The 13,321-nt window shown below is 35.1% G+C and overlaps 1 protein-coding gene across 32 annotated transcripts in view; it reads left to right on the forward strand.

Annotated features, from left to right (window-relative positions):
- NRXN1 (neurexin 1) overlaps window positions 1–13,321 on the forward strand; it is a 722,710-nt gene that overhangs the window by 293,107 nt on the left and 416,282 nt on the right. For all 32 annotated transcript variants that reach the window (XM_042789877.1, XM_042789881.1, XM_042789898.1 and 29 more), the window contains one exon: window positions 8,054–8,437. In XM_042789877.1, the coding sequence (XP_042645811.1) occupies window positions 8,054–8,437 (384 nt within the window). The remainder of the gene's footprint in view (window positions 1–8,053; window positions 8,438–13,321) is intronic.

Genomic DNA, 13,321 nt, shown 5'->3' on the forward strand with positions numbered 1-13,321 from the left:
TAAGGGAAATAAAAGAAGTCATTACTGTCAGATACCAGAATGCAACAATTTGCATAATATCTTATGTTAACATATATTGGGCAATCAAGTACTTAATCTTGCAAGTAAGTGTGCTGTATACTTAAAAAACAAACAGTAATCTCCCTCTGTGCTTGCTTACACCAAGTAGCTGAAGTAGCAAGTTTCAAGAATAAAAATAAAGCAAAGAAGAATTACTGGAAGTAATTTCCAGCATAGGGGAAACTTGGCCCACAGAAACAACACAGGCCTTCCAATCATGTCAGCAACTCTCAGCATAATTAAATGCTATGCTAATGAATGGCTAACGGCTAACAACACATGTGAGTAGAAATGGATATAAGTGATTTGCCGTATTCTGTCAGTATGATTTGTATTTTGTAGTAGTTTACTCAACAAATGATCTTACTGAAAAGGATACAAGTAAAAAAATCATAAACTCTTCTTAATGCTGCTGAAATCTGTTATAGCATAAAATGCATTTAACTAGTGAAACTGTCCTTGTGTTTCAGCTGTACCTGATCTTGAGTATATCTGTTGACTTCACCAAATAATCAATATCCATTAATTGAAGGACAAATCTAGTCTGTGGTAACTTTCTTGTAGTTCATGCCAGGATTTGGGAGGTGGGGTGGATTTACTGAGTGTGTAATTCAGTCCATCAAAGAATTTTCTGATTAATACCAATATCCAATCTGAAGCTTATGTACACTCTGAAATTGAGTGTTGAAAAATGTAAACTTCTGTTATTTTGGATTTTGTGGGGTTTTCCCCACTTCCTTCTTGTGATTCTTTTTCTATGACAAACATTTATAAATTCTTTCTGAAACTTCACCTCAAAAAGTTATTGTTTTATGACCAATTTAATACCCACAAATCAGATTTCAGATCAAGTGAATCTTAGGTGCACGTTTAAATTGAAGATTTCAGTCAAATCCATGCTGAAAGTCAGACCAAATTCAATTGATCAGTACACCCTAGGATTATGAAAGATAATTATTTGATTCCTAGGCTGTGCAGCTTCAAATCCTAATTGTAGAGAATTTGGTTTTCTGATTATGGCAGTTGCTTATTTACATTTCTTGAAGTTAAAATAAACAAACAAGCAATAAACCCAAATAACAAGACACATAACTTCTCAAAATTCTTAACTGTGATTGACTATCCAGCAGTTAGTTATACTTATAGTCTTCATTTCAGACTTCCTTCTTAAGAGCTGTTTCAGTGATTCATATGAGGCAGTAAATCCTCTAATAATTATTCCTGTGGGACACCACTGAAAGCAAAGTTTATTCTGACATCCAAAGTCAACACAAATATAAAGAAAATAAATAAATGCATAGCAATTGTTTATATTTGAATATATGTTCTGCACTTTCATTGCTTCACAAAAGCTGTAGCTTTCAGCTACTTTGAGTGCTATTAAGACAATGTTGATGGCCATCTGCAAGAATGTAGACTAATTTTAGGAAGAAATACACACCTGGCGATCAGGACTGCATATTATTTTTGAGTGGAATTATAAATTGTCAAATATATATGTAAGAGAAAAATTAATCCAGTTGATGAATTGCCTATGATCAAAACAGGTGAACCTTATTTACCCTGTCATTCCTGAAAACTGACAGTAGTACCTATGCACCCTAAAACATTGAACTATTACCAGAAGTAGTTAATAAATATGTAGACATACGGATTGACAAACTGAATTTTTAGCCAAAATCTGAACCAGACATCAAAGATTTAATGTGATTTTAATACAAATAGTAGGAGAAAGAACAGTAACAGTGGCAATGCTGTTATTTTTCTTAATGAAAATATTGGCTGAGTAGTGTCTTTGACAGTCAGATTTAACCAAGTAAAATGACTACCTAACAATTAAAATAAACAGTGAACAATGAATATGTTCCCATTTTCTTATGATTGGAACAGGAAGTACTGATCTGTTATGTTTAGATTATTTCTTCATGACTTATGCGTTTTGGTCTATTCTGCTTTTTTCCATGAATAATAAAATCCACTTTACTATTCCAGGAAGCTTTGTAATTTATTTTCTCTGGGCAAAACCTAATATACTGGAAATCATATGAATATGATCACTTTTCACTTGCTTACCTTCAGAATTTTGGTATAAGAGAATGAGTATATGTTGTGTAAAAAAATTTGGCTTGTCTGAGACTTTCTTGTTGTTGCTGACAAAATACTTCCCAACCTATCAAGTATAAAGGAAGAGATTGTCCTGTTAATAAGTAGATCAAATAACCTGTGAGATTTTTTTTTTTTTTTTTAAGTGAAGTTTGGTGTCTTGCAACCTTTACTCCTAGTCTTCAAATCCAGTGTGGAGTGGTTCCCTCAGATAATACAGTGCTATGACATTTCTCAAGGAGCTTTGCTAATTTGCTTGACTTTCGTATTAGCTGGATCAGCAAGCACTCGATTTATTTTTCATTCTTTGCTCCCTTCTGCACTCTCAGCCACAAGGAGCATCCACTCTAAACTACTGACTTTGCCATTGTACATCTGGGACTGCAGTGGAGGAGATGTAAGGAATGAAGGCACATTTTAAAAATGTACTTATCCAAGCCCTATTCACTAATAATTCTGCTGATCCCCTCAGATTTTGGTAAATAGAAGGAAGGGGAAAGAGATGGTGCCCTTTAATTTCCTTTTGCTGAAGGAACTTTTGACCTATTATTCTTATAAAAGTTTTTCACCCTAGAATCCCATCCTGCTTGCCAGAAAAACCTATTATGAGTGCTTTCTTACCTAAAAAGCATATCTTCACTGGGAGGGAAATCCTGCGACCCTATTTCCCAGCATTAAGTAAAGAAAGTTTTCATGCCTTCTCCACTGGTCCATCTGTCTTGCTAGGTATGCATCAGGGGAAAGGGAACACATGTTCTTCTGCAGTCCTGTCTTTTTTGCAAAGTATATGGCAGAGGACACATCCTGGTACCAACTGCTGTGTCCTGTCCTGTGAGCTGAGTTCCCTTCCCGTATCCATGGTTATCCCAAATTCCTGCAAAGGACAGTAGCTTCATAGCTGCTTCACATGTGCCTTATCTCATCCATGGGTTGTACGCTGTGGTCACAGCTATTATATTATGCTTTAGCACACAAGATGTAAAATGTATTTAGAATACTTTGCTCTGTTTTTTCACCATTTCTTAATATGTAAATGTTTCACATGCACAAAAAGCAACTAAATAGACCACACAGAGATCAGAGCGATTGTAGTATTTGTAGTTACAATCTTCATATTTAACTGATTGGAATTGAGACAAGGTTTAGAAATATGTCTTAGTTTCTTATTCACAAACTTATGAAAAGTAAATTGCTGAGATAATGAATATGATTGGAGAGGCTCATTAACTCATACCTAAGGGAAATGTTTGTCTGTTCTGCTCTCAACAGTACTGCCAACTCTGCAGTAAAAGAATTGGAGAAAAAAAAAAAAACAAAACAAAAAAAAAAAAACAAAAAAAACCCCCAACAACAAAAACAAAACAAACAAGCCCAAAAAACAACTATGAAGCAGCTGTAAAGGTCTTTGCTCATACTGTTTCTTGTAGTGCAGTAGAGCTGGGTTTAATAACTGTTTCTGAGACGTGAGTATTGTTTAAAATTTTGTTAAACTATTTACTGTAATCAAGGATAACCCTGCAAGTGTTTTTTGACTAAACCACCGTTCATCCTTTGGAAATCATCATTACACAGTGAAATTGGAGAGGAAGCTTACTTTTCTTGTCAACCTCCAATTTTGTATGGCAATGTAAAACAGAATGTATCAGAATGTATTCATAGGTAGGTAGCATTTAAGGGCTAAGAAGTCACTGGAATTTTGAACTAAAGTTAGAGTTGTAGCTTAAATACCAGAAATTATCTCTAGAGTATGTAATTAGAACTCAGCTATAATCAGTATCTCACTGTAAGTAGTGCTTTGTCGATACGCATTACATGAATTGTTGCAGATTCTTTTTTTATGTCTCCTATAAACTCTTTCCCTCATCTTTCCAACCTTTTAAGAACTGCCACATTATCATGTTCCTATTTCAACAAGTATTCATAGTTTACATATTTGAGATAATGGGTTTCTACTGCATTTTAAGGAAAATTCTTCCAATGATCCTGTTAGTGGGTTTCATTTATTCTTGAGCTCATAGAAAAATTGAGATGGGGATGACCTTCAGAGGTCCTGTCTTTCATCCTTTCAATGAAAGTAGTGGTAGTGTACTTGTGTCAATCTTGACAGATGTTTGTTGAGTTATTTCCAGCAGTGGTCACTGTACAACCTCCCCATGTGATCATTCATAAACTGAATATTTCTGTATGCAAAACAAGCCATTTTCTCCACAATTGCCTTGTTCACAGCAGGCAGTAAATACACCACACTTCTTTGCCTGTGTAATAACTCTATGCATTTTATGATTTGAATGCTGTTATATCAGTCTCCAGCTTTCTTCATAGACTAAGAAGCCCCAGCTGCTTCCTGTCCTAAATGTCTTGTTCCGTAGCTATTGACCATTTTTATTTCTATCTTCTACAGTCTCTTCAGCTGATCTGCATCTTTCTCAGAGTTCAACGTAAACCATACCAGTGCTCACTACAGTGGTACACTAGGCTTCTCTATACCTCCCAATATATTTCTCATTTTGCTTGTATGTATATTATTGTTGAATTATATTGTTGAATCTTCCTTTGGAGAAATAATCAGATAACTAATCAGTTATCCTTTAAGTCTATAATTCTTGTCAAAAATTGTAATTTCGTTAGCTTTTCCTCAAACTCTTCCTCCAATACATAAAGATGTTTCTGAATGTTTAAATTTCACTTTGCTCTCAGGTGAAATGCTGTAGAGTCAGAGCACCCATAGGTCATTATAGGACCCTTAAATTTATGTCCAGTTTCTGGAAATAAGAAATGCTACCTGTTTTTATTCTGAAGCTAGATCATGAATTCCCAGACTAAATAAACTACCTCACACTTTCTTGTCTGTCTGTCTGTCTGCTCCTTTTTCTTCTGCTATTATGTAGGCTAAAGCCTATTTGTATTATAGCCATAGTTCATCTTCTAGACAGTGTGCTATATGGTATTTTCGTCAAGCTCCTACATAACATCTGAGCCAGGGTGAGTTATTAAAGCTTTGAGTCTTCTGCAGGTGCTATTAGATTTAGTGTAGCTCTTAACAAAAAGGATTAAATAAAGCTAACTTACAGTTGTTTGATTAAGGGTAATACACACAGTGTGTAGGTCAGTGGAAGCATCATGGATATGTCCAGCTGGGTAATAGGGATTCCATGTCCTTCTGTAACATGAAAAAGAAACACAGAAGAGCTGTTGCCTGTTATATTTTTCTATCCATAGTCATTAGATGCTATGATTACACTAAGCAGTATTTTATGTGGTATCATTTCTTGGGGAAAGGTTCATTTCTTTAAGAAGCTGTTGATACCTATTCAAAATTAAGCTCTCTCCAGTGTAAACCTTTTTGACATACAAAAGAAAATTTTCTTGCTTCAGTCTATCACCTAACTATAATCTGCAGCCACTAACGTGTAGCGGTGATCTACAGTTTCCTTTATCATTCACCTTTCTCAGCCTTCTGTGCTTGAAAAACTTCCATTTGGAACACCATGTTAACGTTGCAGCTACACTGTCTGAGATCTACCTGTGTTTTCCTGTGCGTTGAAAGCCATCAAGACTTAGATGATTTATTTTCTTTTTAATTCAAATGGAGCCCTAGATCTTTTGTAACATCATGAGTAGCATGAAAACACAAATGTGTTTGTCCAGCAGAAAACAGAACTGCAAATGCATGAGCTTGAGGTTGGAGGCTGCAGCTGAGTTGTGTGGGTGCAAGTGCTGCCTGAACATGGGTTTAAAACATTTGGTTCTAAACTAGCCTGTACAACAACAGGTGGGACCAAGCAACAACAGCAGTAATAAATAGTGTGAACACAAGTATTATTTGTATGTACAGCATCTTTAATATTTTTAAAAGGATAAATTATTTATTGCCTGTAAGCAGCCATTCTTGACACCTAGTATGCTCTCAGGAAAGTTTAACAGGTCATTCATAGGTGTCCTTGTTTGTGGCAGCCAATTAATAAAGTCAAACCACAAAATGTTTATGCTTGTATGCCTAAGGTCAAATCTATAGCAAGCGTTTGATACAAGTGCCAAGTTTTGCTTCAAGAATCTGAGCAGCAATACAAATATTTAGAGTTAGCATAATGTAATAGTCTTATCAGTTTTAAACAGGTGGAGATTTGGTTCAACATGCCTATTTCTTACAGTTAAGGCAAGTTCATTTTACATCTGTGTCATTATTCAATGACACAGAAAACATTTCTGATAATGTATGAAAGGGAAAACTGACCACATCTTCAGATATTCTTTAAACATGCTCATGAAGATGCACAAACACTGTGTAAACCTTTGCTTTATCTTTTTAGATCTCTTCTGGTAGTAGAGAGACTGTTTGTAGTAGTATCCAGCCCTTCTAAGATCCGTATGTCTCTAGTCTCACATGGGGGTCGGACATCCTGAGACCTCTACCCCAAAGAACTTTTACTAAAGCTCCAAACTGCTTAGATATTCATTCTGTCCATGTTGTTGAAGTTAACCTATCAAACCGACAAAAGAACAAACACAGTATGTAGCTTCCACAGATCTCCATCGCTAAAAGGGAAGCCTAAATTTTAGGATGTATCCAAATAAGAGAATGATCTTTCTCCAACCTGTTTCTGTTTGCTTAAAACTCACATTTTAGTATTTGTACTATAAAAATTCTGAATTTCTTATTCTCATGCACCAATTGCACCACATTGAAAGCATTTTTGATAATATTATTGTCTGGAATTTGTGTCATGCTGACAGTGGAAATAGTGAATCATCATAGTTTTATGTATATATGTATGATAAATACATTGTAATAAATGTGATTCTTCAGTCACCATTAATACAATTTTAATAGTGTGTCCAGTGGCTAACAGTGTTGTATAACGTAGCTGGTAAATTATAATAATCTGGTGACCTTTATAATGTATTGATATATAATTATTATAATGGTAAGGAGTCAATTCTGTGGAGATCTACATGAAGATTCTTTTTTCAAGTGATTTTACTTTGTAAATAAAATTAAATTTTGTTGACATAAGTATGTTCTGTGACTGCATGTACCAAATTCTGTTTTCTGCCTATTCAAATTATAAAAACTGTATACTTCATTACTTTTTAAAAGTACAACAAAAAGGATCTTTACAGTTGATTACACTTTCTTTGTTCAGACACTTTGTAGAAGCAGAACTTTATTTCAGGTTTAATTTTGTTTGTTTACTTTTTAAACTTAAATGGAAAAGATACTTCTGATTTCCTGGGGTTCTATATACATCCTCTCTCCCTCTCTTTGTAACATGCACACATTTTGAGGTAAGTGTCAGAGGCATTGATTTTCCCTCTAGCAGCACATCACTATTTTCTTAATGATTGCCTGTCTAGCAGCTGATGAGAGTATATTCCTTCTACACTTAAAGAAAAAAGTCTTATCCAAAGCCCACTGAAAGTGATGAAAGTCTTTTAAAATACTGTGTCTTAGGATCCAAACCAAAGACACGGATTTGCCTGCCAGGTTGTCAGCCTATTAATACAACCTCAACCTTAATGCTTTGAAGCACATATGAGGTATAGATTTTTTTTTTGTTGTTGCACAAGCAGGGTATTTCTGAAAATAACTCTGAAATACATTCCCCTTATCCCTACAGGATTGGTAAGGTGATTTTGACTTCTTTTTTAATATTTTGATCATGTGCATAAATGTTTTTACATTGTTCACTTCCTTACAGTATTTGTACTACATTGTAATTAAAATAATGAAATGTATCTGTTATTGTATAGCTACACAAATGGAATACCTGTTTCATTTATAGACATTTTCTAGGATATGACGTGGCACATAGATTAATGAGTAAAACAGTGGTACCAAAATCTTTTAAATGTCTGGAAAATCATGCATTTTGTTGTCTTTTCTTCTCAGGGACCATATCTGTGAACACATTACGTACACCATATACTGCACCAGGGGAAAGTGAAATCCTTGACTTGGATGATGACTTGTATCTTGGAGGCTTACCAGAAAATAAAGCAGGCCTCGTCTTCCCAACAGAGGTGTGGACAGCACTTCTCAATTATGGATACGTCGGCTGCATTAGAGATTTGTTTATCGATGGTCAAAGCAAAGATATTCGGCAGATGGCTGAAATCCAAAGTACAGCTGGAGTAAAGCCCTCATGCTCAAGAGAAACTGCAAAACCTTGCCTTAGCAACCCCTGTAAAAACAACGGTGTATGCAGGGATGGGTGGAACAGATATGTTTGTGATTGCTCTGGTACAGGGTACCTTGGCAGGTCGTGCGAAAGAGGTAGGTTCCATGAGATGCCTGCATTTCTATTCTATAGAATCCTGCACAATGATTAAAAATGGCAAAATATCATTAACTCTCCTGAGGCAGAAAAAGCATCCTTGATTTCACTTGATGTGAGATGGAGCCCTGCTCTAGACTGAAAGAAGTAATTAGACGAAAGGTGGTAGGGGATTTTCTGAGGTGCATGAAGAGGTATTAGTTGACTATGTCAGAGAGTCAGTACTGCTAAATGTTTCCTTTTGTGTCTCACCATACACTGCTGAGTTCTGAAAAGCTTTATGCAAGTGATTTCAATTATTATTGCACTACTAAATGGTCACATTCAAATTCTGAACTCAGGTCTTCTCTGCTTATTTATGTCAACACCACTGTGTAATTAAATTTACTTTTGAATTCCCCAGAATCACTTACCTCCATGGCCAGAACTTCAGCCATGAGTCAAAGCAAAACAAACAGTGTAGGAATCTATATTTCTTACTTAACTTTTTTTTTTTTAAAGATCCTTGTACCCCAGGAAACAGTTTCTGTTTATCTTAAATCACTTGCCTAGAAAATCCCCCTTGCCTAGAAAAGGTAAGTATAAAGTTGACAAAACCCATTTATTTAATTGAAAAAGTGGATAGTGGCAAGGAAGACAGTTGTTGAGGTTAGTTTATAGGAGGAAAATTCTGTAATGTAGTTAAAATTACAGAGTATGCTTTTAAAAGATTTTAATGTAAGTGGGAAAGCAATAACATAACTTAGTTAATATTTTAGGTGTTTATTTTTATTCTCATTGTAATAGGAAATGTTTCAGTGCCAGAAGTTGTAGTTTTTCATCTCACGCTTGACACAGTACAGTTTCTCTTCAAGCCGCAATCTAAACCTAAAGTTTTGGCTGGGAATATAAGTTCTTTCCATCTAGTTTGATTCATTTTTCTAGTTAATAAGATGAAACAAAAATGTATTCTTTAAAAATAAAAACCCAATGAATGTTTAAGTTGTATGTAATTAATACCATCAGATTATTAGCATTTGTAAGTAGATTCAGTTTCTTCTGTTTTTCCTGTCTTACTTTTTGAATATACGTGCCTTTGGCTCGTGGCCAGTTATTCTGAGATCTCCAGATTGTTCTGTAACTGGTGGAGTGAAGCTGGCAGAGGGGCATACATAAGCGTCCTGTCTGATGCATTGCAAAAGCCTTCAGTTAAACATGTCTGGTGTACCACCCTGTGGCAAGATTCTGCTATTACATATGGCAGAAGTAAAAGCAGGATTTGCATTTTTTTCAACTTGAGAGCTGGAAAATGTGTTTTAGAGACAAAAACACATGCAGATCTGCAGAGAGCTTAAAAACAGGCTGCATCACAGCCCTTCCTCACAAATATATTTGATGGATGGTAATATTTTCTATATAAAACTTTTTTATTATTATTATTATTTCCCATACTTTATTTTCAACCATCTTCCAATATAGAACTTGATGTTTCTCAGTGCATTTCCCTGGTGGGAATGGAGGTACTGTGGTGGTGGTGTTGGCTTCTCTACAATGGTATTTGGTTCTTGTCCAACAGAAATATGTGCAGCAGTTCAGACAGTATGGGATCATTTCCTGCTCTTGGATTTCCCCCTCCAGAGGAGACTACACTGAAAGAAGATCTCTTTCCAGTAATATTCATATCCCAAATGGTCATGCATTAATAAGAAGATAGCTTTTGGGATTCTGAAAGTGACATATTGGCATCCTACCACACAAAGTTATTATAACTACTACCCATGTGCAATAACTGATAAACTTTTGTATTTGGTGACATAAGCAACACAATAATCATTCAAGCCAATTTAAAATAGGAACATGTTAATTTCAACAAACAATAAAATTCCACAAATAAAGTGTTAGAATAAAATATTGGAGATTAAACAACTAGAATGTTTAATTTAACATTAAGTGATCTAAAGTATCTTCAATAAACAAAAGCAGGTAGCTACTTTTTAGTGCCGTCATTTATTTTTCATACTATTTCTCCTAAAATAGGAGTACTAACATCCGTATGTGGATGTATCATGTACAATACGGTCTCTGAAATAATTTTAGTCAGTTTATCTGCACAAAAAACATGCAACACAACTCAGTTCCATTTTAATTCCAGAATACTTAAAATTTGTATTTTTTTATATCCAAGTGCTTTTTATCCTGTTGTAAGTTATTCTTGATTTTATTCTTGATTTTCAGTAAGATTAAACATCAGTATAATCTGTAGATTGGCTTTAGTATATTATGAAAACTACAGCAGATGGACAGACAGATGTGACAGCAATCTAATTTGGCTTCCTATTTTACTTTGATTGTGGATCACAATATGTGACTGCCTCTCAGCAAAACATTTTGCAGGTGTATACTTTTGACTGGGTGGCTAGGAATAATGCACATGAGTAAATTCATCAAACAGTGATAAGAAAAAATAGGCCTGCAAAGATAGATTTATCAAAGAGACATTTCTGAGGAGAAAATGTGTTTAAATTATTTAGAGTGTGTTTGTGTGTGTAGATGTCCACATTGTGCATGCACACATGCCTGCATACACACATATACTTTAAAGAAAGAAATATAGCTTTCATTCTTTGCATTATCTCTGGGTGCATTAAAATTTTTAAAAAAGAAAAATGATGTGATAATAGATGGTATGGAGAATCATGTGTTCAAAATATAGTAATTCCATCTCTGACTTAAATTAACTAATTGGTCCGGTGTGTTAAAGTTTTAACACCTTTGCAGTGTGGCCTAGGACCTCAGTCCTAAAATAATACCAGTATAGAAATGGGGGAGAATAATTTCAAATTCTATTCATGTATTATCTAGTAACTCGTATATCAAGATTTGTTTCCATCAGATTGATGGAAAGGTTCCTTGTGATTCACTAAGGCTACAACTTTGGGCCCAGATGGACTGAAGTAGTTGCCATAGAAAACACACTAACAGCGCTTAGCTGAGTGTGTACGCCTGGGAATAGAACAAAAACTACAGGTTTGAATTTGAATCAGTAACCATCACTATACTTGAATACTCACATAATTTCTAAGAATAAAATCATATATGTCATTGACTGTTTTCCGGGTAGGATCTTGTTACTCCACTTATACTGCTAAATTAAACAGTGTCAGAGAGTAAACCTGACTACTGGATTACTGATGATTCAGGTTGTTCACATACTTCCTGGCATGGCTCTGGACTGTATCACCTGTAACTCTGTGGGCAAAGTTTGTGTGTGATATCAGAGACAGCAGACACAAAAGGTGATTTTATGCTTTTAAAAAATTACTTTCTGGGATACAACATAGTCCTCATATTATTGCAGACACTTTGAAACTGAAAAAGCAGTTAAAAAATTAATATATCTGTCTTTGGGGCTTTAGGGGTTCCACAAGGGGTCCAGAGGAAACAAGATCCTCTTTTATTTATTAAATACATGCAGTAAGCATCCCTACTTACCAAGTTCCATGTTGTTAAAAACAACACAAAGTTCACTGCAAAATTTATGAGGAAGAACACTGAAATTCAAATGCCTAGTCCATACTTCTTTCACTTTAAGTAAACTGTGAATTGAAGAATAACATCTATTTGGAAAATTATGTTTCTCTCCATAAATATCTGGTAGATTTCTGAGGATAGAAACAGATGTAGGAAAGCTTCCAGAAGAGTAGGTGTCTCAGCAATTTAGGTAATCCAAGCCCAGGTGAAAATTAAGGTCCTTAATCTCCTCCCATATTGGTACTAATCTGTGCATCCTAGGTGACAGACACAGAGCTGATTGAGGTAGTACATATGTAAAGATGAAGAGTATCCAGGCCTGGAGATTTTAATTGGAAACAAATTGAAAAAAATGGAGAGGGAAACTGAACCCTTCAATGTTTTTGGGGGTTTTGGTTTGCTTGGGTGTTTTGGTTGGTTGTCAGCAAATGTTTTAAATTGTCAGGGTTATAAAAATTTTGAAGAAAAACTGTATGAAATAATTTTTATCAATCTCTGAATTATATATTGCTGTTGATTTCTTGTTAGTAACTCTACTACATGCACTTATTTGCCACCACAAAAAGTTGTCAGTAATGTTTTATAAGGGTATTCTGCTATTATTCTTTTCAATGCTATGTTTCCAACACTGAAGTGGTAGTAAAATTCTTATTCCTTACCATGGAGACTCTGATTCTTTCAATGAATAGCACATTCTGAGGTAAATTTATGGTCTAATAGCATTTAATCTAATAATTAAGAGGAAGCTGAACAAGAGAAAAAATACATTCTTCCAGCACTTATGTGAGAACAGTTAGCAGTGTAGATCTAAAGAAAGATGAGACACATGCCCCTTTGGAATTAGTTGGTCCAAAGCAAAAAAAAAAAGTAAAAGTTAGAGGCAAAAATTAATACACACTTTTAGCCAAAATGTTCCTTCAAGGTTTCCATAACAGGTGTAACCCCCACTGCCTCTCCTCATCAGATCACCGTCTTACTGACCAGGCCTTGCAAATTAGCAATCCATTCTGGACAACTGAAGTAACTGTAGAATGAAAACAATTACATTAAACAACTGAAACAATCTATAGTTCTAAGGAAGTCAAAAGAAAACAAGCCCTTCTTGTTTCATCTTGAAAATTAGATTTTTTTCTACTGTCTGAAAAAAAAAAGTTCTCTGTTAATGTATGCCACCAAGCATAATGATAGGGTAAGAAGGCACTGCCACAAAGAATTACAAGACAGACACCAGTAAGGGAAGGGGGAACTGCTTGTGCTGTCAGAGGTCTCATACATGTCCTACGAGATGTGTACTGTCCAGCCAAGACCAATAGAATGTGGAAAATTGCATATCTGAAAGCAATGCTGAATCAAGTGGAAGAGATATTGAGTTG

This window comes from Tyto alba, unplaced genomic scaffold (genome assembly GCF_018691265.1).
Source record: "Tyto alba isolate M040663 unplaced genomic scaffold, T.alba_DEE_v4.0 Super-Scaffold_16, whole genome shotgun sequence".
Taxonomy (NCBI): domain Eukaryota; kingdom Metazoa; phylum Chordata; class Aves; order Strigiformes; family Tytonidae; genus Tyto; species Tyto alba.